The sequence below is a fragment of the Notamacropus eugenii genome, chromosome 1 (genome assembly GCF_028372415.1).
Source record: "Notamacropus eugenii isolate mMacEug1 chromosome 1, mMacEug1.pri_v2, whole genome shotgun sequence".
Taxonomy (NCBI): Eukaryota; Metazoa; Chordata; class Mammalia; order Diprotodontia; family Macropodidae; genus Notamacropus; species Notamacropus eugenii.
In genome coordinates this window covers 355,612,945-355,638,381 of record NC_092872.1, presented here as the reverse complement: position 1 = coordinate 355,638,381, position 25,437 = coordinate 355,612,945, and the positions used below count along the sequence as shown (strand labels likewise).

Here is a 25,437-nt window from a genome sequence, read left to right as displayed (position 1 = left end):
TTAACAATATGGCATATACTTAAATCTATGTATTCTTAAATGTGTTAGTTATAGACTTAAATGTATTTGTATGTATTCTATGCTATAGTATGTGTTATATATGCTAATCTATTCCATACCATACTATAGTGCCATAATATTCTATACTTTTCTATATACTACAGTATGGATATATTTTATACTTTGCATGTATGTATGTATTCTATACTATAGATGTTAGGATATGCCATAAAGTTAAGCATTTATGTGTAAATGTAAGAAGCCTGTAGGCTTCTTAGTTTTTAAAGAGGGCTGCTAATGTGAATTGGAAACCATCTTCTTTTGGGCACTGGGAATCAAAATTACCCTTCTTTAGCCATTTAAAACTGAAAGGGTGTCCCATGCATGTCCCTTTCCCCTCCTGCACCCTCACCATTCTATTTTTTTCCCCTGCCAGCACCCTTTCTAACTAAGTAAGCAAGTACCAAAGACACTGAATAACGTGAAAGCCATATTGGGCCAAATACAGGCTACATTCTTCCTCTAAAAATGGCTTGTTATAAAAGTCAAAATGTGGCCTATTATGATTGTTATTTTGCAATGCATTTTTCCATGGCAAAGCAACTTCATTTTACAGGTATGACTCATAATCTCAAAATTAGTCATGAGTTTAAGATTAGGAAACTTTGTATTAAAAGGAAAGTATTCAACCTTTTTTCACGTTAATTTGAAGTTTTCCTGTGATTAACTTTGTTTTTCAGAATGGAGGAAGTTATCTTTGTGCAGTAGATGACTCCAATGACCATGTGCTTTCTGTGTGGGATTGGCAGAAAGAAGAAAAACTGGCAGATGTCAAGGTTTTATCCCAAATCATGCATTCGTTTGTTTGCACTAAGACATTATTCCTCATACATGGTGCCAACTTATCAGATCTCTTTTCCTTTAGACTTAAGCCCCTTCTTAACATTTCTGTTTCTGATAGTAAGCTGTTTATTCTTTCAGACATTCAGATGAGACACCTTGGAATCTTTTTTGCCTCCTTCTTCTCCTTCCAAATTCAGCCAATAAGTCTTGTAAATTTTTCATTTTCAATATCCCCGAGGATCTCTCCCTCTTTTTCATTTGTAACCACCTAGGAAGATCACTGATAGAATAGAATATATGAAAAGATCTTCAATATCTGGAAATGCCTGCTGGTTTGTCCTTCACCCAACTACAGCTTGCAGGATATATACCTAGCCCGTGCACTTTGCTGAAAGGTTATAAGTCTTCTATATTGATCCAAAACCCACTTTTCCATCAATATACATTTCAATAAAGTTGTTTCTAATGAAACCTATTCTGTAATGATTTTTTAAATTTTCATTAATTTCTTTTGGACTAGCCTAAAACTCATAAATTATGCCATGCAGTCTTTTATTTGATTATGTGTTCATTATAACTGTTCTCTAGGTACTTTTTTCATTTTAATTATAAACTATTTGAGAGCAGGGATGAAGGCTTGCTCTTTCCTAATTTTCTTATTCTCAGTGCCTAGCACAGTACTGAGCAAACAAAAAGTATCTAGTAACGGATGATAGTTTTTCATTCTATGAGTACTAGTTTATACAATTTTATAATTCTTTACATTAGTTTGAGGGAATTTTAAAAAATAAATTGTAGTTATTAAATTTGCTTTTGGATAAGCCTTGTCCTTTCTTATTCCTCTTAAAGCTTTAAAAAGTAGGTTTGGGGAATGTAAATGAGATTTAAATGAGATTATTAAAGAAAAACTAAACAGCATTTTAAAAATATTTGCATGTTCATACAAAAATGCAAATTCTATTAAAATGTTTTGGATGGGCAGCATTTTTTTCCACTAACAATATAAGGGGAAGGGACAAAGAGAACATTCAAAATACTTGGATATCCAAATAGTTAGAAAACAAACATTTGTTTCTAGCACTTATTAAATACAAAACTTGCTGTTTTGGGTATTTTTGATACTGAAAGAAAAGTTTGTTGCTTTTGATAGCATATCCTAAGCTTTTTAGTTATAGCAAATATTTTATTTAGAAAATTTTTTTTAGTGTATAGAAAGGTAATTATTTACATTTCTTACAGATCAGCACATAATGTAGACAAATGGGTACTAAATTTAGAATAAGATCTGGTTCCAAATCCTGGCTTAGCCACTTATTAGTTGATCATTCATGTGATCATGAGCAAATCATTTAATCTCTATGCTTTGGTTTCCTCTTCTGAGAAATTGAGATAATATTTGTGCTAGCTTCCTCACAGTTTTGTTGTGACAGAAGTGACAGAATATATAAATGTGAACTATAGTTTGCTCTTTGTGGGGGAAAGGTATGTTATTGACCTGTGATTTCATCCCCCTGATGGGGGAGGATCCTCATGCACACCAGCAACTCATCTATAACTTAAATTGAGCAATTTTTGTGTGCCTAATAGTCATAAACCCAATGAAAACGTTTAAATGAACTTTCAAAAAGTAGAAAATTAAATATGAAACACTTTCCCTTCTTAGAATACATTCTGAGTCACCCATTTTAACTGAAAAAATACTGATATGGTTTTATGGAATACTGGATATAGAATTAGAAGGGGAACTCAGAGCTGATCTATTTCAGCACCCACATTTTTTAAATGAGAAAACTGAGAATCAGAGAAGTAAAAAGGTCTTACTCAGATTTTACCCAGGTAGTCAGGGAGAGTTTGAACCAAGATTCTCTGGCTCCAAATTCAATGTGGTTTTCTTCTTTACCACATTGCCATCAATGTATACTATTCTGATAACTTATGACATACATATTTTATGATCAGCTCAATTAAATAAGACAACAGAAGGGAAAGGAATAATGTCATTAATGAGTTGGCTTTGGATTTGTAGTTCAAATTCTTTGTTTTATGTTTAGTAGTTAATATGGTTTGATGCATTCAGTTTTTACATTTTTATTAAAGTGTTCTAATGAAGCTGTATTTGCTGCTGATTTCCACCCCACGGACACCAATATTATTGTTACATGTGGAAAATCACATCTTTACTTTTGGACATTAGAAGGAAACTCCCTTATTAAAAAACAAGGATTATTTGAGGTAAGGTTAAATTGCATTTTTTTCCTTTAATAAAATGAAATTAATGACCAAATGTTAAAGAAGTAATTAAGATTAGACTGTGTTTAACGTCTACTATAATATTTAGCATTCTGTTTTAGTTTTATCTTTCTAATATTCTAAACAGATATTTCAAACTCAGCATCCCCAAAACAGAACTCAATCTCTTTTCCTCAAACCCACCTTTCTTCTTAATTTACCTATTTCTGTCAGTGGCATCACTATCCTTATAGTCACCTAGACTTGCTCTCACTTGTCTGATCGGTTGACCAAGCTTGTCCTTCTCTTTCCACAATGTCTCTTATGCACATCCCATCATCACCTGTCACTTCTTCATGGCCCTGATTCAGGCCCTCATCTACTCTCACCTGGACTTTTGTTTCCCTGCCTCAAGCCTCACTCCATGTTATCCACAAAGCTGCCAAATTGATTTTCCTAAAACATAATTCTGTCCATGTCACCTTTCCTCCTCAACTTAATAAACTTAGTGGTTTCCTATTCCCTCTAACATCAAACTCCTCTATTTGGTGTTTAAAGCTCTATATAACCTAGCTCTTTCCTAGCTTTCTGAAAATTTTACTCAGTACTACACAGATTCTGCAGTCCAGCTATGCTGAAATGTTATTTATTATGCCTCCTTGTTATTTATTCCTCATATAGGAAGTTCTATCACCCTTTCCCTGCCTTTGTACTAACTGTCCCTCATGCCTGGGATGCACTCGTTTTTTACCCCTACCTTTCAGAATCCAAGCTTTCTTTGAAGGCTTAGCTTAGCACTTTCTACACAAAGACATTACTGATCTGCCTCCCAGCGGCTAACGCTCTCCCTCCCCAACTACCTTTTTATTCGTGTTGTGTGTGTGTGAATATATATATATATATGTATGTATGTATATATGTATATGTATAGACACAAGGCATATATATGAAGTATATATGTATACAGATGTACATCCGTCCACATACCTGTGTATATGTACTTGTGTGGGCATGTGTGCATATATTATCCACACACAGGTACCACTACACTCCCCCTCACTCTCTCCAGTATAGGCTCCTGGAAGGCAGAAACTTTTCCCCTTTTATTCCTTTATTCCTAGTGCTTAATATAATGCCTGACAAATAGTAGATACTTAGGTTGATTGACTGATTGATTGTGTCTGTACTAAACCAGTAAGTCAGTTCTGATCTCTAAGAATCATTATTTGACCTTTTCTAAATGGTGGATTTGAGATTTTCATTAGTCCTACCACACTTGGATTTAAAGAGAGGGAAGTTCTAACGTGCTTTTCTATGTACAGGTAATATGATTCTAGTGAAGAAAAGGAAGTGATTTTGAACCCCTGTGTGGGGCAGCGAGGACCAGAGGCCTAGGAGAATGATTTATTTAGGTGACTACGTTAGTATATTAAGTAAGAGGCCCTGTAAAATTTCATGAACTAATAAATTCTCTTGTGTATCTTTTCAGTGCTTTGAAAGATAATCTTTCATATCTCTACCTTTTGAAATACTTTTCTTCCTTTAAGGCCCAGCGTAAACATTTTTTCCTCCATGAAACCTTACCTGACCTCCCCCCATACCACTCATCCTTGCCAAAAGTAATTTCCTGTTTTCAGATTTTTTAGAGCATACTGTCTGGATCTCTCCTTTGCCCCTTCACTTTAGGAGTGCCATGTGTACATTAGGCATTTTAAAACATTTGCTTAATTTAATTGAGAAAAATAAAACAAAAATTATTGGTAAAATAAAGTACAAACCAAGTGTCAAATGATGCTTTCCAAAAAGAAACTTGAATGTAAGTCACATATCTCAAAGATTTTCTTAGCTCTGTGTTTGGAAATCTGAATATAAATATAGTTTCTTATTTTAAGGAGTTGCTTCTGGTGGTGTTTGCTAATCAACTTGTTTCTTATTGATTTAATAATCAGAACTTTAGGATCAGGTTCTTCTACCTCTAACTCATGCCCAGATATATTCCAGTGACATAGAAGTTTAAATTGGAAGTGACAAACTCATGGGTGACTTTTCCCAAACAGATTAAAATGTAACTGAGAAATGTTTAACAAAGTAAATAAAAATAAAATACAACACATGTAATGTTAATTTGTAGTTTTCAAAATGAATATGCAGCCATTTTTATTTGATTTTTGTCACTACTGGTTTAGATGATTGGCAAGTGTTAGGAAGTCATGGAGGGTTTACTAATGAAAAATATTCTAGAAACTTGTTTCTTTGAGGTTTTTATTGAGTTGGTACTTGAGAGGGGAGAAAGGGGTAATAAGGTGGGGTAGAGGACAGATAAGAATAGAATGAAAAAGACTAAGGCAAAGCATGGAGTGTCTCAAATCTAATCACTAGTTGCTAAAGATCCATTAATGAAGGAGGAAAAGTAGAGAACAGGCACAGTAAGGAAAGTGATCTGCCGACCCATGCACAAAAATACCAGAGGAAAATTTTCTTGCTTTCAATGCTAGTCTTGTTCTCTGCCTTCATTCTTTCAAGGAGTTAAAAAAATGTGTAATGGTGTTTGCTCTTTAGACTGTGCCTCATAATTCCCATCAATTTGTCTCCTTCACCAAAAAAAGTCAATAACTTCAGTTGGTTAATTATAATATATTAACTACAGATTATATATATATATATATATATACACACACACACACACACATGCATATAATATATCAGGTTATAACCTATATTATTGGCAAAGTTATAAATACATAGTATAGAAGCCAGTATTACCCATTTTAAGTAATGTCTTAAATAAAACTTAATAAAGTTAAATAAGAGTTTATGCTTCTCTGTTCCAACTTCTCAAGTTCAGCTAGAATACCAATTCAGATTCTTCACTGGGAACCTGTTTCCTCTTTTCATTTTACCTAACTTCTGTCATCAAGTTGGGATATTCTCTCTCAACTTCTAGGATATTAAGAAGTAAAGATTTTTTCTGACTACGATCTCCAGAAATTTCAAAGATATCTCTTCCCACTCATATCTTTCTTGAGTGTTCAGACTAACTTAACTTCTTCCAAAACTATTCTTTCACGTCCTATTCTGATTGCCCCAGTTCTGTCCAGAGGTAATCCTGTCCTTCTGTTTAGATTTCTTCATTCACTACTTTGTCTTTCTTTAGTTAAATTGTTCACATGATTCTCTTCCCACCTAATTCAATACTAACTTGTTTGTTCCCTTATTTTCCTGTATTTGTTTGTTTGATTGTTTCTTGTATCAGTTTAGCTCTTGCATTTCAAACTGACACCTGCAAGTACAGGTAGAAGTGATGCTATAATGACATCTATTCAGGAGAACAGCACAGTACACATAAAAGCTGCTTTTTAAAAAGTACTTCAGTAGTTCTTTAAGAGCTTGTAAATGCACTGGTATAAATTATCCTTCTATCCCACCCAGAGTAAAATCTCCCTATATAATATAGTTTCTGGACTTTTATGTCATAGTAGCCAAAAATATCTATCACCTATCACCTATCACCTTATAGCCTATCTGGTTATATGTGTATAATTTGTTAATTTTTGAGTTTCACAAAAATTACATGACAATAATTTCATTATGAGATTAATAACATACCAAAAGACAATCTCTTAATTTAAAATATATGGTTATATCACTCTGTAGAAACAAGAGAAGCCAAAGTTTGTCCTCTGTGTGACTTTCTCTGAAAATGGTGATACTATTACTGGAGACTCAAGTGGCAACATCTTAGTTTGGGGAAAAGGTAAGAGAAATTTTTTTTTGAGAGAGAGAATGTTGTCTTGATACTTTAAAAAGTAGTAATGTTATTAATACAGTGAATATTAGGAAGTATTCTAACAAAGTTCATTTTGAGCTCAGTGAAGATTTTGCGTGAAATTTAATATAAGTATATTTGTAGTCAAATGCCATATTAAATGGGGGAATTAAAAAGCACTGGGAGGCAGCATGACATAACAGATAGAGAACTGACCTTGAAGTCAAACAAACCTGAGTTGAAATTTTGCAGATAAAACAAACTGGCTCATTACTCTAGTAATGGATTACCAGACTAGTCACCTAACCTCTGAGTGCTCCAAACAACTCGCTCAGACTACAAGTTGTAGAGAAGGTGTTAATTGCCATTGTTAGAGTAAGTTCCTCCCCAGAGCTCCTTCCACTGATGAAATCATAGGTCTGGTTTAAAAAAAAGATGAAAAGCACCATATAATTGGAGGCACTAGAAAATTGACACATAATACTTGTAAACAAGTTTTGGTTGACTATTCAGTAGAATTAATAATTCAGCTAAAGTCAAAGTGACTTAATGGATAGAAGGCCAACCAAAATGCCAGAAAGACCTGGATTCAAGTCTTGCATCAGACATATTATAGCTGTGTGACTATGGGTAAGTTCCTCTCAGTGCCCCCACGCAACTCTTTATGACTATAAGTTGCAGCAGGAAAAGACCTCATAAAACATCAAGTCCAACTCCCTCATTTTATAAATGAGAAAACTGAGGCACAAAAGAGCTAAGGATTTGCCCAGAGCCATGTAGATAATCTGAAGGGGGATTTAAGTTATTGACCTACATGAAAGGATAATTTCTCACTTCTCTCAGGGCAGAGCCAAGGTGGCAGAATAAAGGCAGGGACTCATCTGATCTCTCCCCCAAACTCCTCCGAATACCTTTAAGTAATGACTCAAAACAAATTCTCAAGCAGCAGAACACACAAAAAGATGGAGTGAAATAAATTTCCATCACAAGACAACTTGGAAGGTCAGGAGGAAAAGTCTGGCACATTTGGGTGAGAGTAGAGCACAGTTCAGCACCAGCTGTGCAGCACAGACCAGACCCCAGCAAGCCTGGAACAGATCTCAGGATGACTGAATCACTGATAGCAGTGGCAGTTTCCAGACCCCTAGACCCGAAGATGCCAAAGACAGTTTAGAAGGTCAGCAGGTAAGATCCATCTCAACTGGGTGAGAGTGGAGCCCAGTGCAGCACAGGTTGTATCAGCACATCCCTGGCCACAAAAAACCAGGAGCAGGTGTTAGGAGTGACTGAACCAGCAGTGGCAGTGGCAGGGGCTACTTCTGGAGCTCTCAGCCCACAGATAATGAACTCATCAGAAGGAGATTACGGGTGTCTTTTTGCTAGCACTAAGGCAGGATTCTGTTGCTTTGCCCACACTCAGATCTGAGTCACAATCTTGGGGAGGCAGTCCCAGGGTGAGGAAAAACACTAGCATAGCAGAGCTTGCAGCCACGATAGAGAGGAGACCTTCCAGAATAGAAAAGAGTGCTTCAGACCAAAGCAGAGGCCAGAAGAGTAGTTAACACTTCACCTTACATCATACTACCTGGAAAGAACTGAAAACCTTCAGGGCCTTAGAAGTATCTCTGAAAACAGCTGCACAAAACCCCTAAAGCTTGGGATAGTTCATCCTTCATACTGAAAGGAGAGCTCTACTTTAAAAAAAGAGTTAAAATTCAAGTAATAGGTTGGGATAATGAGCAAGCAATGGAAAAAAACTCTGACTATGGAAATTTATTATGGTGACAAGGACTATCAAAACATACTCAGAAGAAAACAAAATCAAAGCTCCTGCACCCAAAGCCTCCAAGAAAAATATGAATTGGTCTCAGACCATGGAAGAGCTCAAAAGGATTTTGAAAATCAAGTAGGAGAAGCAGAGGAAAAACTGGGAAGAGAATTGAAAGTGATGCAAGAAAAATCCTGAAAAATGAGTCGAGCTTGCCAAAAAAGACATACACAAAAAACACTAAAGAAAATAACACATTAGGCCAAATAGCAAAAGAGATCCAAAAAACCAATGAAGAGAAGAATGCCTTAACAAGCAGAATCTGACCAAATCAAAAAGGAGGGCCAAAAGCTCACTGAAGAAAATAATTCCTTAAAAATTAGAATGGAGCAAATGGAAGCTAATGACTTTCTGAGAACCCAAGAAACAATAAAACAAAATCAAAAGAATGAAAAAATAGAAGACAATAACTGACCTAGGAAATAGATCCAAGAGAGATAATTTAAAAATCACTGGATTACCTGAAAGCATGATTTAAAAAAATGAGCCTAGACATCATCTTGCAAGAAATTATCAAGGAAAATTGCCTCAATATCTTAGATTCAGAGGATAAAATAGAAATCGAAAGAATTCATTGATCACCTCCTGAAAGAGATCCCAAATTGAATACTGCTGGGAATATTATAGCCAAATTCCAGAGTTCCCAGGTCAAGGAGAAAATGTTACAAGCAGCCAGAAAGAAGCAATTCACATATCATGGAGCCACAGCCAGGATAACTCAAGTTTTAGCAGCTTCTATAGTAAAGGATCAGAGTACTTGGAATATGATATTCCATAGGACAAAGGAGCTAGAATTACAACCAAGAATCACCTACCCAGCAAAACCGAGCATAATTCTTCATGGGAAAAAAAATGAACATTTAATGAGATAGATGACTTGCCAACATTCTTGAAAAGACCAATGCTGAATAGAAAATTTAACTTTCAAATATAAGACTCAAGAAAGGCATAAAAAGGTAAACAGGAAAGGGAAATCAGAAGGCATTTAATAAGTTTAAACTATTTACATTGCTACATGGGAAAATGATTTTTTTAACTCATAAGACCTTTCTCATTGCTAAGGTCATTAAGAGTATCTCTAGACAGAGGGCACAGGTGTGAGCTGAATATGAAGGAATGATATCTAAATAATAAAATTAAGGGGTGAGAGGAATTTGCTAGGAGAAAGAGAAATGGAGAGGTGGAACAGAGTAAATTTTCTTACATAAAATAGACAGGAAAAAGCTTTTACAATAGAAAGGAAGAGGGGGGGAGTGAGGGAGTGAGTAAATGTTACTCTCATCAGAATTGGCTCAAAGAGGGAATAATGCACACACAATTGGGGATAGGAATCCATCTCACCCTACAGGAAAGTAGGAAGGGAGGGAAATAGGAGAAGGGGGGAAGTGATGATAGAAGGGAAGGCAAATTAGGGAAGGGGTAATCTGAATCAAAACACTTTTGAGGAAAAACAGAGTGAAAGGAGAGAATAGAACAAATAGGAGGGGAAATAGGGTGGAGGGAAATATAGTTAGCAACAGTAACTGAAAAAAATTTTGAAGTAAGTGTCTCTGATACAGGCCTCATTTCTCAAACATATAGAGAACTGAGTCAAATTTATAAAAATAAGCCATCCCCCAATGGATAAATGATCAAAAGATATGTTCAGTTTTCATATGATTTAATGAAAGCTATCTATAGCCATATGAATAAATACTAGAAACTCTCTATTGATTGGAGAAATGCAAATTAAAGCAATTCTGAAGGACTACATCATACCTATTGGATTTGTCAATAGAACAGGAAAGATAAATGACAGATGTTGGAGGGGAAGTGGGAAAAATGAGACATTAATGCACTGTTGGTGGAGTTATGAATTGATTCTGTAGAGCAATTTGAAATTATGCCCAAAGGATTATAAAACCAGGGATGCCCTTTGACCTAGCAAAACCACTACTAGATCTGTATCCCAAAAGAGGTTTAAAAAAATGAAAAAGAAAAAGACTTATGTATGCAAAAATATTTATAGCAGCTATTTTCTGGGGGGCAAAGAATTAGGAATTGAGGGGATACCTATCAATTGGGGAATGGCTGAACAAGTTGTGATATATGATTCTGATGGAATGCTGTTGTGCTTTATGAAGTGATGAGCAGGATGCTCTCAGAAAAACCTGGAAAGACTTGCATGGGCTGATATAAAGTGAAATGTACTGTGTACAAAGTAACAGCAATATTGTAAGGTGATCAGCTGTGAAGGACTTAGCAATTCTCACAATACAGCAATCCAAGTCAACTCCGAAGGACTTGTGATAAAGATGCTGTCCATCCCCAGAGGAAAAGCTGGTGGCATCAGAACACACACTGAAGCATACTTTTTTTTTACTTTCTTAATCTCTCTTGAGTTTTTTCTGTTTTCTTTGGCAGCATGACTATTATGCAAGGGTTTTCCATGACTACACATGCATAACCTACATCAAATTGCTTGCTTTCTCAATGGAGGAGTAGGGAAGGGGCAGAGGGAGGAAGGGAAAAAATTTAGAACTCAGAGTTTTAAAAATAAATGTTAAAAATTGTTTTTACATGTAACTAGGTGAAAATAAAATAATAAATAAATAAATAGTAATCTTTTTTTTACAAAAGAAAAAGGACAGTTTCTACACAGGGAGTTCCCTATACCAGAGAGAACTAGTGGTGCAGTGGATTCAGACAGGAAGACAGGAAGAATTTGGTCTCAGACACTCACTAGCGTGTCTCACTTAGTGTGTGACCCTGAGCAAGCTTGTTTGTTTTAGTGTCCTCAAGTGTAAAATGGGGATAATGATTGTACCTGTTGTTCAGGATTATTTTGAGGATCAAAGGAAATGATATTTGTAAAAGTGCTCAGCACAGTGCCTGGCAAACAGCAGGTGCTCTGTAAATGCTCATTCTGTTCCATTCCCCACTGCTCCTTTCCCACCAAAAAAACCACAGATCTAGACCAAACAGAAACCTTAAAATATTTACTCAAAAATTCCAGTGAAACTATAAAGAAATAAGTTGTTTTAAATCTACAGTTATTAATAATAAGATTATTATTCAGTTCAGTGAACATTTAATAAACACCTATTATGTGCAATCAAGTTTATATTGCAAGAATTTTTAGAACTACATATTCAAACCATAATAAAAAAGATATTCAATAATTCTTAAATTCTTTGATATTTCCTTACTCTGATATCTGTGTTCAGATCATAACCCTTCAGTGCCTACCTATCTTTTGCAGCCCTTCTCTGGCCTCCTGTAAATTCTACCCTGGAGATCCACCCAACATGCTAGGGGCCTTCCTCTCTGTCTCTTAACATTGTATAGATGCCAATGAAATACACAGACTATCAATCATTTATCCCTTCTCATTACTTCCTGTCAAACTCATTTTTTTCTGGCCATACATCTCTCTATTGATCTCCTTTATACCACTTCTGCAAAATTCTTCTTTGGTAGTATATTATAGCCTGCCTGAACCCAACATGTGCTACTCCCTTGGTGGATCCTCAACTTTAATTATGGAGTGACTGCTATTTCATGATTTGTATACATGAAAAATCAAATGGCAGAATATTATTGCTAAATAAAAAAGACAGGCTTTTGTTTGAGGAAAAAGTTTGGAGTAATGAAAAGTACTTTGCCTTTTCCTCCAATCAATCTAGTTCACCCTTTTCTATTTATTATGTGCCATGTCTATCTATGATATGTGTACTGATGGTCCATCCAAATGCATATTATAATTTGGGTAATGGACTTTCTTCATTGGTTTTTGCTATGTGACCACTTAGTCAAAACTCATGAAATATAATACATCTCATTTAGGAGACTGTAATGTTCCAGGACTTCATACAGTTACCACAGAGTCATCCAGAAACAGGAGCATCTGGAAAACTTCACCATCTAGACGAAAGATCTAAAAAACAACTTTAAAAAACCATATGCCTCCCTGTTTGATACCTTGATTGATATTAATAATCAGGGGATCCTTGAACAAAATTCTCTGCTGTTATGTCTTTCAAAGAATCTCCTGTGATTTTGACATATCAACAGAAAATACTTTGTTAGAAGGGAAACATTAAGATAATATTTGCCATATGAAATCAATTGCTTTTTTATAATCATCAAACAATAACCACAATGGAATATTGTATTCTCTGGAGTCTTCATTCAGCTATTGGGGTCCTGGGACATTAGAGTCCATGTATGCTGACTCCATTGTCATCAAGGAGAAAAATGTTATAAAAATCTTTTAAACTCTTTCCTATTTTTATGTTTGTTGCATTCCTTCCAGTGTCATTCTTAAAAGCCCCCAGTATGATTGTGGTAAGTTGGGTCTCTTATCCAGCTTTGGGTACACTCATTTTCGCCTACTACTTCTTGCTGTTTTATGAAGTAAAACTGCTCAAAAAATCTTCATTGTACTCCTATTTAATTTTTTAAAATTTTTTCTTAATTTAATTTTTTTCTTTAAAAAGTCTTATTAATGCCTGTTGTTTTTGCCTCACAGTCATTTTTCACTATATCTTCCTTGGTTCCAACACATACTCTCCTTTCTTGTAACAAATAAAAACAGTTAAAAACCATTGTACACAGTGGCCATTCCTGATATTATAGACTGCACAGTATCCTACATACCATAAATATTTTCTTCCAGAAAAGATATAGCAGGTATTAAATAATATCATGAAAAAAATTAAATGGCTTGTGTTTTTAACATAGAGTTCAGGCTTCATCACTCACCTGGACTGTTTTAATAACCCAATAAATGATCCCCCTGCTTCCAGGCTCTTGCCTCTCCAATCCTTCTCAACACATCTGCCAATTTTCCTCCTGAATCATAGATAAGAGCACAGTTCCTTGCTCACAAATCTTCAGTGGCTCTCCTCTGTTTCTAGGATCAAATACAATTTCTCCAACATGACATTTAAAGCCCTCTATTGCATGACTTCAATCAGTCTTTCTAGACTAATTTCATATTACTCCCTATCACAAGCTCTACATTCCAGCCAGACTGACTTGCTAGCTTTTATTGAACTTGTCATTGCATTTACTGTCTCTCTATCTTTGTAAAGACTGTCCTGAATACCTTGAATACTTTCTCTCCTCACCCCTTTTCAGAATCCCTAGTTTTCTTTAAAGGTCAGTTTAAGTGCCAATTCCTACTCAAAATAATATAGTTTTTATTATCACCATTGTTAATGCCCTCTCCCTTCCCATGACTTTGTGTTTATTTATCTATACATGTTGTATCCCCACAGGAAAACGTACGCTTTCAGAGCACAGAGGCTTTTTCGTTTTTGTCTTTGTATCTTTAGCACCAAGAATGTTGTATTGCAAACAGTAGGTACTCAATTAATATTTGTTTAATTGAATTAAATTATTAGGTGCCTATGGTGCGAGGCAATGGGAATGCCAAGAATAGAAGAGGACGGTGAGGGAGGGAAAAGTGAACTTGGACTGTTTGGCATTTTAACCTAGGGCCATTCCCTTCCCAGACAGTACTCTGGGAATTGGCTCCTCCCTTCAGAAGATGGTACCTAAGAAAGCAGAAAGCCCCATGAACTCCATCTTTATCCCCTTTTTATCACACCTCATGGAGTAAAATGTAGAGGAGTTACTGATTCATGGGGACTGAGTTGCCACATGACTTACAGGCCTATCTTACTTGAACCATCAACGGCATAGTTTTCTTGAAGTTCCCTGGGAATGGAGATGCCGAAGTTTCTCTTGACTGCCTGCTTGATGATCCGTCACAATGAAGATAATTTTTCTTATGTTAATCGATTCTTTGTACAGTAAGCCCATTTTCTACAGTTCCAAAGAGCACTGAGCACTTTATTATTTACTATATAAGATAGCTGGGAGGTAGATACCTCTATGAAGTAGAAAAGAGTGCTAGATTGAACTCAGGAGTCTTGGTTTTGCATATCAGTTTTGACATTTGCTAGCGGTGTGATCACAGGCAAATCACTAGACTTTTTTGGTACTCTTCTAAATAAAATGGGAATAATAACACTTGTACGACCTACCACAAACAGCTATGATGGGGAAAGTACTTTTTAAACTATAAAGTACCATATAAACGTGAGTTATAGTGAAATTTTATGTGATAACAGTCTGTACAGCTGGCAGTTTGATAGTCCAGAAGAAAAATTAAATAATGTCTGTAAGTGGTCAAATGCATTACATTAAATAATGTCCTAATAACGTTTTTTTTGTCTGTGTAGGTACAAATAGAATAAGCTATGCAGTCCAAGGGGCACATGAGGGAGGCATTTTTGCACTTTGTATGCTAAGGGATGGCACACTGGTATCAGGAGGAGGAAAAGACAGAAAACTCATCTCTTGGAATGGAAACTATCAAAAACTTCATAAAACAGAGGTTAGACTATAGAGTTTTTGACTTACAGTTCATTTTGAACACAGCAGTGCTTTTTTGACATAGTCTTTCATTTTACAGTCCTTGAGTCCTTAATGCAGTTGTTCTTTCAGAAAAAAAAAATTGTATGTCTTTATAACCATGAGGAAGTTAAATGGGTATAACATATGATTTTTGTAGAATCATAATTTGAGGATTTAGTGTGACTAATAAATATTTAAAATTTGAAGTTGTTACAAATTTATTACTTCTAAAATTGTTATAATAGAATGAACTATTAATTTAAATGTGGTCATTATTCCCATTAAGTTATATCTATGAAAATAATTTCTACTATTTTCATTTTGTAGACTTTATTACCTTCTCTGGTGACCTAACTCCTTTCTTAACAATCACTTAATTCTGTAATTTATATTATCATCTTAAGGCTGCTTAATGCATTTTTAAGGTCCAACAGGAGTTTTAGCAAGTAATTTTATCTTCCTTTTACATATTAACTAAGTGACCTTCCCCACACTCAGGGAAGATGTGAACCAGGTGCACAGCAATATCGAAGGAAAAATAGATTCTTTTTACCCCTAAGAGGTCCTGAGGGGGAGGATAGAATGGGGAAATTAGAGAACTTTCCAGCTTCTTCTAAGTGAGGTTTCACCACACCAGAGTCTATTACAGTAAATTCCAAGTAAGTCTTCAAATTCTTTGGTTCTGAAATTTTGTTATGTTTCAGCTTTTTTTCTTTTTTTGGAAATTTCCCAGGAAGAACTCTGAATTGGGCCATTGCCTCATAAGACAGTGAACAACAGTGGAAGCAAAAACAAATCTACAAATAATAACTAGCATTTATATAGTGCTCTAAGCTTTGCCAAGTATTCTCTTTATAGGTATAAAATTTCATTTGATTCTCACAATAACCCTGTAAAATAGTTGCTATTAATATGCCCAGGTGTAAGAATGCTAGCCATTATTATTATCATCACCATCATTATCATCGTAGTCTGTCATGTACCTGAGGGCTCTGCAAAAGAGCAGGCCGGATCCTACAGACTCAAATTCAGTAGAGGAAGATAGTATGGAAGGCCTGGAAATGAACTAACAGTGAAATTCTGAAGGCTCAAAGAGAAACAATTCTGATGAAGAAAAAGGCAATTACCTAAAGAGACCAATGGGGTTGCAGAGTGAACTCATTCACCAACTTTGATCTTTCAAAGAAAATAAAAACTTTTACAGAAGATTAGAAGCAAAGGAAGATCAATGTAGATATGAGCCAGGGTCCTCTATAAGTGCAAAAACTCAGCATTATCTGAGTCTGACTCATGAAGTTAAGGACAGGAATAATTTTTTTTCTTAGTTGTGTTAGAGAAAAGAGGATATTCAAGAAGGGATAAAAATATTTACATAGCACAATAGTAACTGCCCACACGCTCACTTCTTATTTTGCATTTTCCCTCCCAAGGCAAATAATCTTTGGAATGGAAAAGACAAAACAAAAATAGCTAATAGGGAGTTGATAATCCAGGGAAATAACATGAGAGCATTTAGCTACTTTAAATGAGTTCAAGTCACTGGACTCAAATAGATTGCCTTAGGTAAAATTGACAAAAGTGATTGCTGAGCATTGAAACTCTCAGTGATCTTTAAAATCTTGTGGAGAACCAGAGAAGTATGGCAGCACCGAGAAAATAAAATGTCATAATATTTAATTATGTGAAGACTAGAATCTGGAAATTATTAGTCTACCAGCTTAACTGATTTCCTGACAGAATTCTAGAACATAGGAAAGAAAACATCTAGAAAAATAAAGTGACCTTGAAGTGGCTATTTTATTTTTTGATGTGGTTACTGACTGGCAGATCATTGGAAATGTTTTAAATATAATTTGCTTAGAATTTAGCAAATTGTTTGAGAAAGTTCCTCATGCTTTATACACACGATGGAGAGAATTGGGTTTGGTGATAAAACTGTTCAGTCATTTTCAGTTGTGTCTGGCTCTCTGTGACCCCATTTGGGGTTTTCTTGGCAAAATCACTAGAGTGGTTTGCTCTTTCCTTTTCCAGCTCATTTTACAGATGAGGGAAGTTAAGTGACTTGCTCAGGGTCACACAGTTAGGAAATGACTGAAGCCATACTAGAACTCAAGAAGATGAATCTTCCTGACTCTTGGCCCGTCCCTCTATCCACTGTGCCACTTAGCAAACTTCATTCCTTGACTACGAAATGAACCTGGGCTACAACAGTGAGAGTACTGAATTCTTATATTTGGAATGACTGAATAAATGACCTTGGGAGTAGTAATGGCACTGTAGCCTGGCACTCTATCCCCTGTGCCTCCTAATCCATCTTGTTTTTCAGTGTCACCTTGAAAGGAGGTCCTTACTAATGTCCCAGAGGTATTTGCTGTTGAATATTTTTATCATTGACTTAAAGTCATAATGTGTTTATCATATTTGCAAAATGCACAAAACTCGGAGTGATAGCTAACAAATTGAATGACAATTAGTATCTTGATGAGCTACAAGATAAAAAGATAAGTAATAAGATTAAATTTCTAATAATAAGGTTCCTTTCTTGGGTTCAGAAAAATCAATCACAGATTCAAGATGAAAGAGGTTTAGTTAGATCAGGGCTTCATAAACTTTTTCCACTTGGGACCCTTTTTTGGCAGTTTGTTGCATCATATGGCCTGAGGGAATGCACAATGCAAAGTGCACAAGGCTTTGCGTTCAGAACCAAGGCTGCAGCAAACAATGGATTAGGTGGCACTCTAACAACACTGGCAAGCGCTGCCAGAAACACATTGGATTCATTACACGTCTGATTTTTAATTAATTTTTGATCATTGTGTGTTCGAAAGCCTTTTACTGTTGCCAAATTTTCTCATGACCCATGTGGGTCATGACCCACAGTTTAAGAATTGCTAGAGATAGTCTTCCAGGAAAAAAACTCTGAATGTTTTATTAGACTTTAAGCTCTGTATGAGTCATTAGGGTGGCATGTTAGCCCAAATAGCTATTATGATCATAGGATGATACATTATGAGAAGAGGAGTATGTGGTAGACATGTCAAATACTTGACCCACAATACTCCAGAGTATGGCCCCAACCAGATTAAAATGCACTTGGAAGAAAATTTAACCAAATAAATAAAAATACCATAAAATAAATAGAATACCATAAAACATAGATTATATTTTAAAACTTATGTCAACACAGAGGTGCTTATATACAAATTATTGGCCCCCATTTCTAGTTGAGTTTAACACCACTAGTATACAGGACTAGAAAAGTAATAATCCCATTGTGTCCTGTCCTGGGCAGACCACAGCTTGGAGTATTGTCTTCATTTCTAGATTCCGCATTTTATGAATGACATTAATGATGTAGTCTACCGATTGACAATGTTTAGGAAAACTAGAGGAATAGTAGGAATGTCTTTTTTTTCTATTTTGTTGTTCACTTGTTTTTGTCATGTCCAACTCTCTGTGATCCCATTTGGGGTTTTCTTGGCAAAGATAATAGAATGGTTTGACATTTCCTTCTCTCGCTCATTTTACAGATAGGGAACTGAAGCAAACAAGGTTAAGTGACTTACTCAGGGTTAGTAAGTGTCTAAGATTAGATTTGAACTCGTGAAGAGGAGTCTTCCTTACACCAGGCCTGGCACTCTATCCCCGTGCCACCTACATCATTTAATATAGGTATCTTTTGGTACTAAAAGAAATAGCTTCCTGTTCTGAGTCTAGGAAGTATGTAGTATAATTCACTTGAGGATAATTCTAAGCTCTTACTTGCTCCTACCTACCCAAGAATCCAGTTGAATTTCAGTGTTTGGGATGATCTTTGACCTGTCCCAATCCGTGAAACACTATTACAATCTGACTACCAAAACATTTCATAGGCTGTGCAAAGCAATTCTTCTATAAATTACCTAAACTTTAGAATCCAGCAACTAATGTTCTAACTACTCATTTTATAAAACCCCTGAATTCACAGTTCACATGTATGATCATTCCTTTTCTTTCAAAGCTAGTGCTGCTAGAACTTCATTAAGGCTTTTTGTTCCTTCTCTTGTTGAAACTCATCATTTGCTTACTTCCTCATATACTCACAGTCAAAAATATGATATAATTTCTAATAGTTCTTTCCAACTGCTAGAGATGCACCAGGTATTTTCCCTGGTATTACATTTATGCCTTTAAATAAAATTTCAGTTAAACACAATTATAAGTGTGCTCATCTGGGCACATATATGTTTAGCACAAAGTCATAAAAGCTTATAATTATGCAAACATACACAAAACCTTTGGTTTTCATCAGTGTGGGAAATTTTTGGTATGGGAACTCCTTCTACCAATGTAGGTCACAACCCATTTATGTTTTGCTGGAGTAGTTCTAGGCTGTAAGTCTAAAGCTCTAAGAGGGTAAGTTGTTTCCCCAGGTCACCCAGTGAGTACACATCAGGTAGTACTTAAAGCCAGAATTCTGTCTACCTGTTACAGTTTTTAGTTTATGATTACCTGAATAGACAAATGTAAACTTTTCTAAATTTATGTCAATCTTGAAATATCTATGAAACAGAATTTACACATCCTTAAGGAGGCTGCAATATGTGGTACATGAAAACCACAATTCCTCTTTTATAATATTTTTCTGTATCCCAATTATGTTATCTGCTTTTAAGGATAGATAACACATTGCCAGGATTTTCTCACATAACAGAACCTTTTAATTGGCAGTTGAGATCTTGCAGCCCAGTATGTGATTCCTGGAGCAATCATGCTATACCACTAAACTCAGGTTCTCTTTTCTGCCTTTTCTGACTCTTGAATTTCTGGTTATCTCCTAAATTCATCATAATCCACATAAGTATTAACATGTGAATGTTAATTCATCCCCTCCTGCTTATTCATCTCTTGTGCTCTCACACATCCAAGATGTGAACTACAAAAATGCATTACCTACCACCACCACCACCTACAGAGTAGCTGTCTTCCATTTAGCTAGAGCATTTGGACTACAGAAACAAGTATCTCCTACTCCTACCTAAAGGCCTCTTTACCCTGACCCTAAGTAAACATCCCCTTCATCAGGATCAATAAGATGAATTTCCTTCTGTTCAAATCCTCCTTATTGCTAGACCATCTCCTCTTTCAAACAGGTAGTCTCCACCTGTCTAAGGTCACAGGTAGGTGGCACAGTGGATAGACCCCAGGCCTGGAGTCAGGAAGACCTGAGTTCAAATGTGATGCAGACACTTCCTAGCAGTGTTACAAGGGGCAAGTTACTTAACTTCTCTTTGCCTCAGTTTTCTCAGCTGTAGAAAAGGGATAATAAAAGCACCCACCTCAAATGGTTATTGTAAGAATCATATGAGATGAAATTTGTAAAGCACTTAGAACAGATCTTTAGCACTTAGCTTCCTGACAGAGTCCAAACTGTTTACCACATTCAAATATGGTGCTCATGCTCTCCACTGATCGTATCAGATGTGTCCCTATAGATGATATCTGTCAGTGGGTAATGATGTTGGCACAGGTATCCTGCCAAATATGATTCCATTTGTGATGCCAAACTGTTACTACTATAATCCTATTCATGATTTTTCTTTCTCTACCACATTTCATAGAAATCCAGCGTCACAGTCACACAATACCAAACATGAAGAATTTCCTTGCGCTGCTTATCTCCAGCAAGTAGCTATGGCAATTAACTCATTGTGCTAGCACAACCTGACTCTGCTCTTTTCCTAGTCAAAGCACAAGATATTCATTAAGAATACTCTCTAACTTAGATACACATTGCCAGATTTCCCATTATTCATATGGGATGTCATATCTCTCCCCTGGATCCCATAAGATCATCTTTGTTGTGGTTTACTCTCAAGATATAGCTGTTAATGTGATCAGGAAAGTCCTTACCTTTATTTTCTGACAGAAGTAAGCTTCACACACCTGCTCCTCTTTCTCAGAGTCACATCTCAGCCCTACCCTATTTATTCAATTCAAAAGTGATAGATTTAGAGCCAATATCTGTTTCTTAGACTCTGACTATAATGTAGTTTTAACAATGGTCTGTACTCACATAAAAAAATATGTTTCTTGTGCATTTGCCTGGAGTACAGTGATAACTCAAACTCATTAATTCTTCATTAGTATGAATTATCAAGAATTCTCCCAAACATCCTATTTTTAAATACCATTATCTAAACCAGGGCTTCTTAAACTTTTTCCACTCGTGACCCCTTCCAGCACTTCCTGACCCACAGTTTAAGAAGCACTGATCTAAACAATCTCTTGGAAAAATACAAAACTTCAATTAGAAACAGATAATTGTACATTTTTATAGGACTAGAATGCTTAAAGTTCTCAGATTATAAGATCTGTTTTTCTTTTCACTTCTTTTTTAGTGAGATCCCATTCATTTAGTTATAGTAAATTGCTTTCAAATGACTTCACTGAAAATTTAGAATATTTCAAATGTTGAACACTTTATTAAACTATTTATTTAGGTCCTCTTCCAGTGACTCATGATGGCAGACTCTCAGTTATCCAAGGCTATGCCAGTGGAATGCAGACTCTGGCAGGTCCTACCAAGCTGGAAAGGCTTTGAAACTGTGACAGCTGAGGGACTGTGCCTGTTGTCTGAGATCCAACCTGGCCAAGTTAGGAGTAACTAAACCTTTAAACTCTCAAAAAACTGTCTACTGTGTTGTTGGAAACTTGCAATCTGTGATAAGGACAGTGCCCACACTGACAAAAAGCACAAAGAGTTGAAGAATTAAATTTTATTTATTATTTTTAAATTTATTTTATATATTATTTATTTTATTTTACTCATCTATTTGATGAACCTGCCAAATAATTTATCATTTTCATTTATACTATTTATAGTTGTGACAATGATATGCTTTATTTTGCTAACAAAAAGCAATGTAGTATTGCATTCTAGAAATATAAAGTACAGATTTCCATTATTGATAATTTTGGGTTCTCAACAGCAGAGTACAAGCTCTATAAGCTCCTATCAAGTTACAGAATCTTCAAATATGTATTCTTGATCCAAAGATCAGGCTGTCTGAGTTCAGAAAGGTTCATCACTAGGATTAGCCATTAGGTATCCACCAAGTGACCATAACAACTTATAAGCTATCTACTAATATATAGAGGGGCTATAAAAATCTACATCAATGAGAAATAGAGAGGATCACGGGAAGTAAAATAGATAATTTTGATCGCATTAAATTAAAAAGGTTTTTTGCACAAACAAAACCAATGAATGCATGATTAGAATGAAAGCATGGAACTGAGAGAAAATTTTCTGCAACTTTCTCTGATAAAGGTCTCATTTCTCAAATATATAGGAACTGAGTCGAATTTGTACAAAAAAATAGGCATTCCCCAATTAGTAATTGATCAAAGGATATGAATAGGTAGTTTTCAGATGAAGAAATCACAGGTGTCTGTAGTCACATAAAAAAATGTTCTAAATCATTACTGATTAATGAAAAACAAATTAAAACAATTCTGAGGTACCACCTCATACGTATCAGATTGTCTAATATGACTAAAAAGGAAAATGACAAATGTTGGAAGGAATGTGGAAGAATTAAGATACTAAAGCACTGTTAATGGAGTTGTGAACTGATCCAGACATTCTGGAAAACAATTTGGAACTGTGTTCAAAGGACTTCAAAACATACCCTTTGACCCAGCAATACCACTACAAGGTCTATGTCCCAAAGAGATCCTCCCTACTCACAAAAAAAAGGAAAGGAAAAGTACTTATATGAACAAAAATATTTATAGAAGTTCTTTTTGTGGTGGCATGGAATTGAAAATTGAGGAGATGCTCATCAATTGGGGAATGGTTGAACAAGTTGTGGTATGTGATTATGATGAAATATTACTGTTATATAAGAAATAATGAGCAGGCTGGTTTCAGAAAGAATGGGGAAGACTTACATGAACTGATGCAAAGTGAAGTGAGCAGAACCAGGAGAACATTGCACACAATAACAGTGATATTGTGGCAATGATAAAATGTGAAAGACTTAGCAATTCTGATCCATATAGAGATCCAAGACAATTCTGGAGGACCCATGATGATGCTGTTTGCCTTCAGAAAGTAAACTGATTAACTGTGAATATAGATTGAAGTATAATTTTTACTTTCTTGATTTTTCTTGATTTTTTGCAACATGACTAATAGGGCAATAAATTTTGCATGATTTCACATTTCACAATATTTCACATTTCTTGCCTTCTCAATGGATGGAGGAGGGACCAAAGGAAGGGAGAGAATTTGGAATTCAAAATCTTTTAAAAACAAATGTTGTGAGTAAATAAATAATGATTTTTTAAAATCTATATCAGTCGACAAAGAATTCACACACAAAAAAAAACAGTCAATAAGCATAGATGAAGCATTACTCTGTGCCAGGGACTATTAAATTCAGGAGCTACAAAGGAAAAGCACACAGGCTGTGCTCTCAAGGAACTTACATTATAGTGGAGGAAACAACATATGGACGTCTAGGTATATACAAAACCCCTTCAAAAAGCCTTTAAATTTTAATATTTGTGTTTACTATTAGCATAATAATTCATATTACTCCAGTGCCTCTTTGATTTCATTGGTGCAAATGATGTGAAGTGCAACCTATCCATATCTGCCCATCCTATATAACTGTTATCTGTATATGTCTGTAAATTTGCCGCAGTAGTCTTCCCCATAATGCCAAAGTTAATATGATTCAGTTCTTCCTGCATTATGTCAACTCATTGATCATTGGACAAAGTTCTTACATTTAGACTAACAACAGCTAAGCTGTTGTTAGTCTAAAAACTATAGGATTCTTAGCATTCTTTGCTACCTCTCTGCTAAAATGAAAGAGAGCCACAAAGGGCTGAAGGGTAGTTTGTATTTTTTCATTTGTTTCATGGGTTGCCATGGCCAAAGAACTCATCATTAAGTGATGACTAGACATCACTGCTCATAAGATAATGGAATGCGTCCAGACCATGGTGAAATATGGGGGACGGAGGGGAATCTTTGAAGCAATAGCTGTGGTGATGTTCCCAACCTGAATTTGAATTACAACAACTGCTCAGAGGTAGCTGTGTCCTAGGTAATAGAGCAGCAGCAACTGCCTTAACTGCTGCTATAGCCACCTTTTCCTCAGGTAGTAGGTTTAGCCATGAGTATGGCTATGCTATCCTGCTCTACTTCACATCTGAGGCTATGGGAGTCATTGAGTCTAGGGTTTCAGTGACAATAGCGCTGGTACTATTATTACAATCAGTCTACAAATGACAGGTGATAAAGCAGGAAAGGAGAGGTTGACCTTCAGCAAAGTAGCTGAGTAATATACACTCCTGATGGGCAAAAGGATTAAGCTTGCTGTTCACCTTGCCACTGTCCCCTCAGCACTTCTAAAATTGTGGGTCTTGACCCCATAGGGGGTCATGAAAAATTTGGTAACAGTAAAAGGTTTCTGAATGTGCAACAAACAAAAATTAACTAAAAATAAAACACATAGCGAATCTGGGGTATTTCTGGCAGTGCTTTCCCATGCAATTTCACTTTAACCTTCATTCTGAATACAAAGCATGCACACTTTACACTGCACATGCCCTCAGGCCAAGCAACGTCAACAAATGTTGCCAAAACACAAAATGGGATGGTGAGTGGAAAAAGTTTAAGAAGTCCTGCTCTAGATCATATGCCCTGTCGCTGAACCCTAAGGAACACTGAGTCTTTCCATCTGCCCCACAGATTAATAAATACTTTTTTGACTTATTCATTCAAGTGGAAAGTCTCCTAATAAATCTCTATATTAGCTAAACTGAGCTTTAAATGTTAGACATAATCAGGTCTCAAAACCTTTGCAGCATGGATCATTCGCTTAACAGAGATTATGTTCCCTGGCCAAACTTTCAAGACCCCAGCATCACTTTGAAGTCACAGGGAGGTGTATGGGTAGCACTTTGTGGAGCAAGGTGTTAATTATTTCTAAATATATATGTGATATATATATATATTAGTATATTACTGCAGTATCACACATATATGTGCGTGATACTGCAGTAATATACTATTTACCCTCAAGGTTATCATCTGTAAGTAAAAGTTCAAAGTATAAAATCAATAGTATTTTATAACATTAGGGTATGAACCAGAAAACTCTATAACTCTTTTCACCCACACTAAAAAAAAGGTTTATTTTGTTGGTTCTTTTAGACTCAACCATTTGCAACTTTTAGATAAGTAACATTTTAAAAACAATTTGGGGATTTGGTCATTAATTCATCAAATATTTATTGAGTGAAGTGTGCCTACTGAGAAGGCACCTCCCAGGCACTCAGATAATGAATACTAAACATACATATAAAT

The 25,437-nt window shown here is 35.7% G+C and overlaps 1 protein-coding gene across 14 annotated transcripts in view; it reads left to right on the top strand.

Moving 5' to 3' along the window:
• EML1 (EMAP like 1) overlaps positions 1-25,437 on the top strand; it is a 303,648-nt gene that overhangs the window by 241,408 nt on the left and 36,803 nt on the right. For all 14 annotated transcript variants that reach the window (XM_072630249.1, XM_072630256.1, XM_072630253.1 and 11 more), the window contains 4 exons: positions 741-836; positions 2,941-3,075; positions 6,727-6,826; positions 14,897-15,051. In XM_072630249.1, the coding sequence (XP_072486350.1) occupies positions 741-836; positions 2,941-3,075; positions 6,727-6,826; positions 14,897-15,051 (486 nt within the window). The remainder of the gene's footprint in view (positions 1-740; positions 837-2,940; positions 3,076-6,726; positions 6,827-14,896; positions 15,052-25,437) is intronic.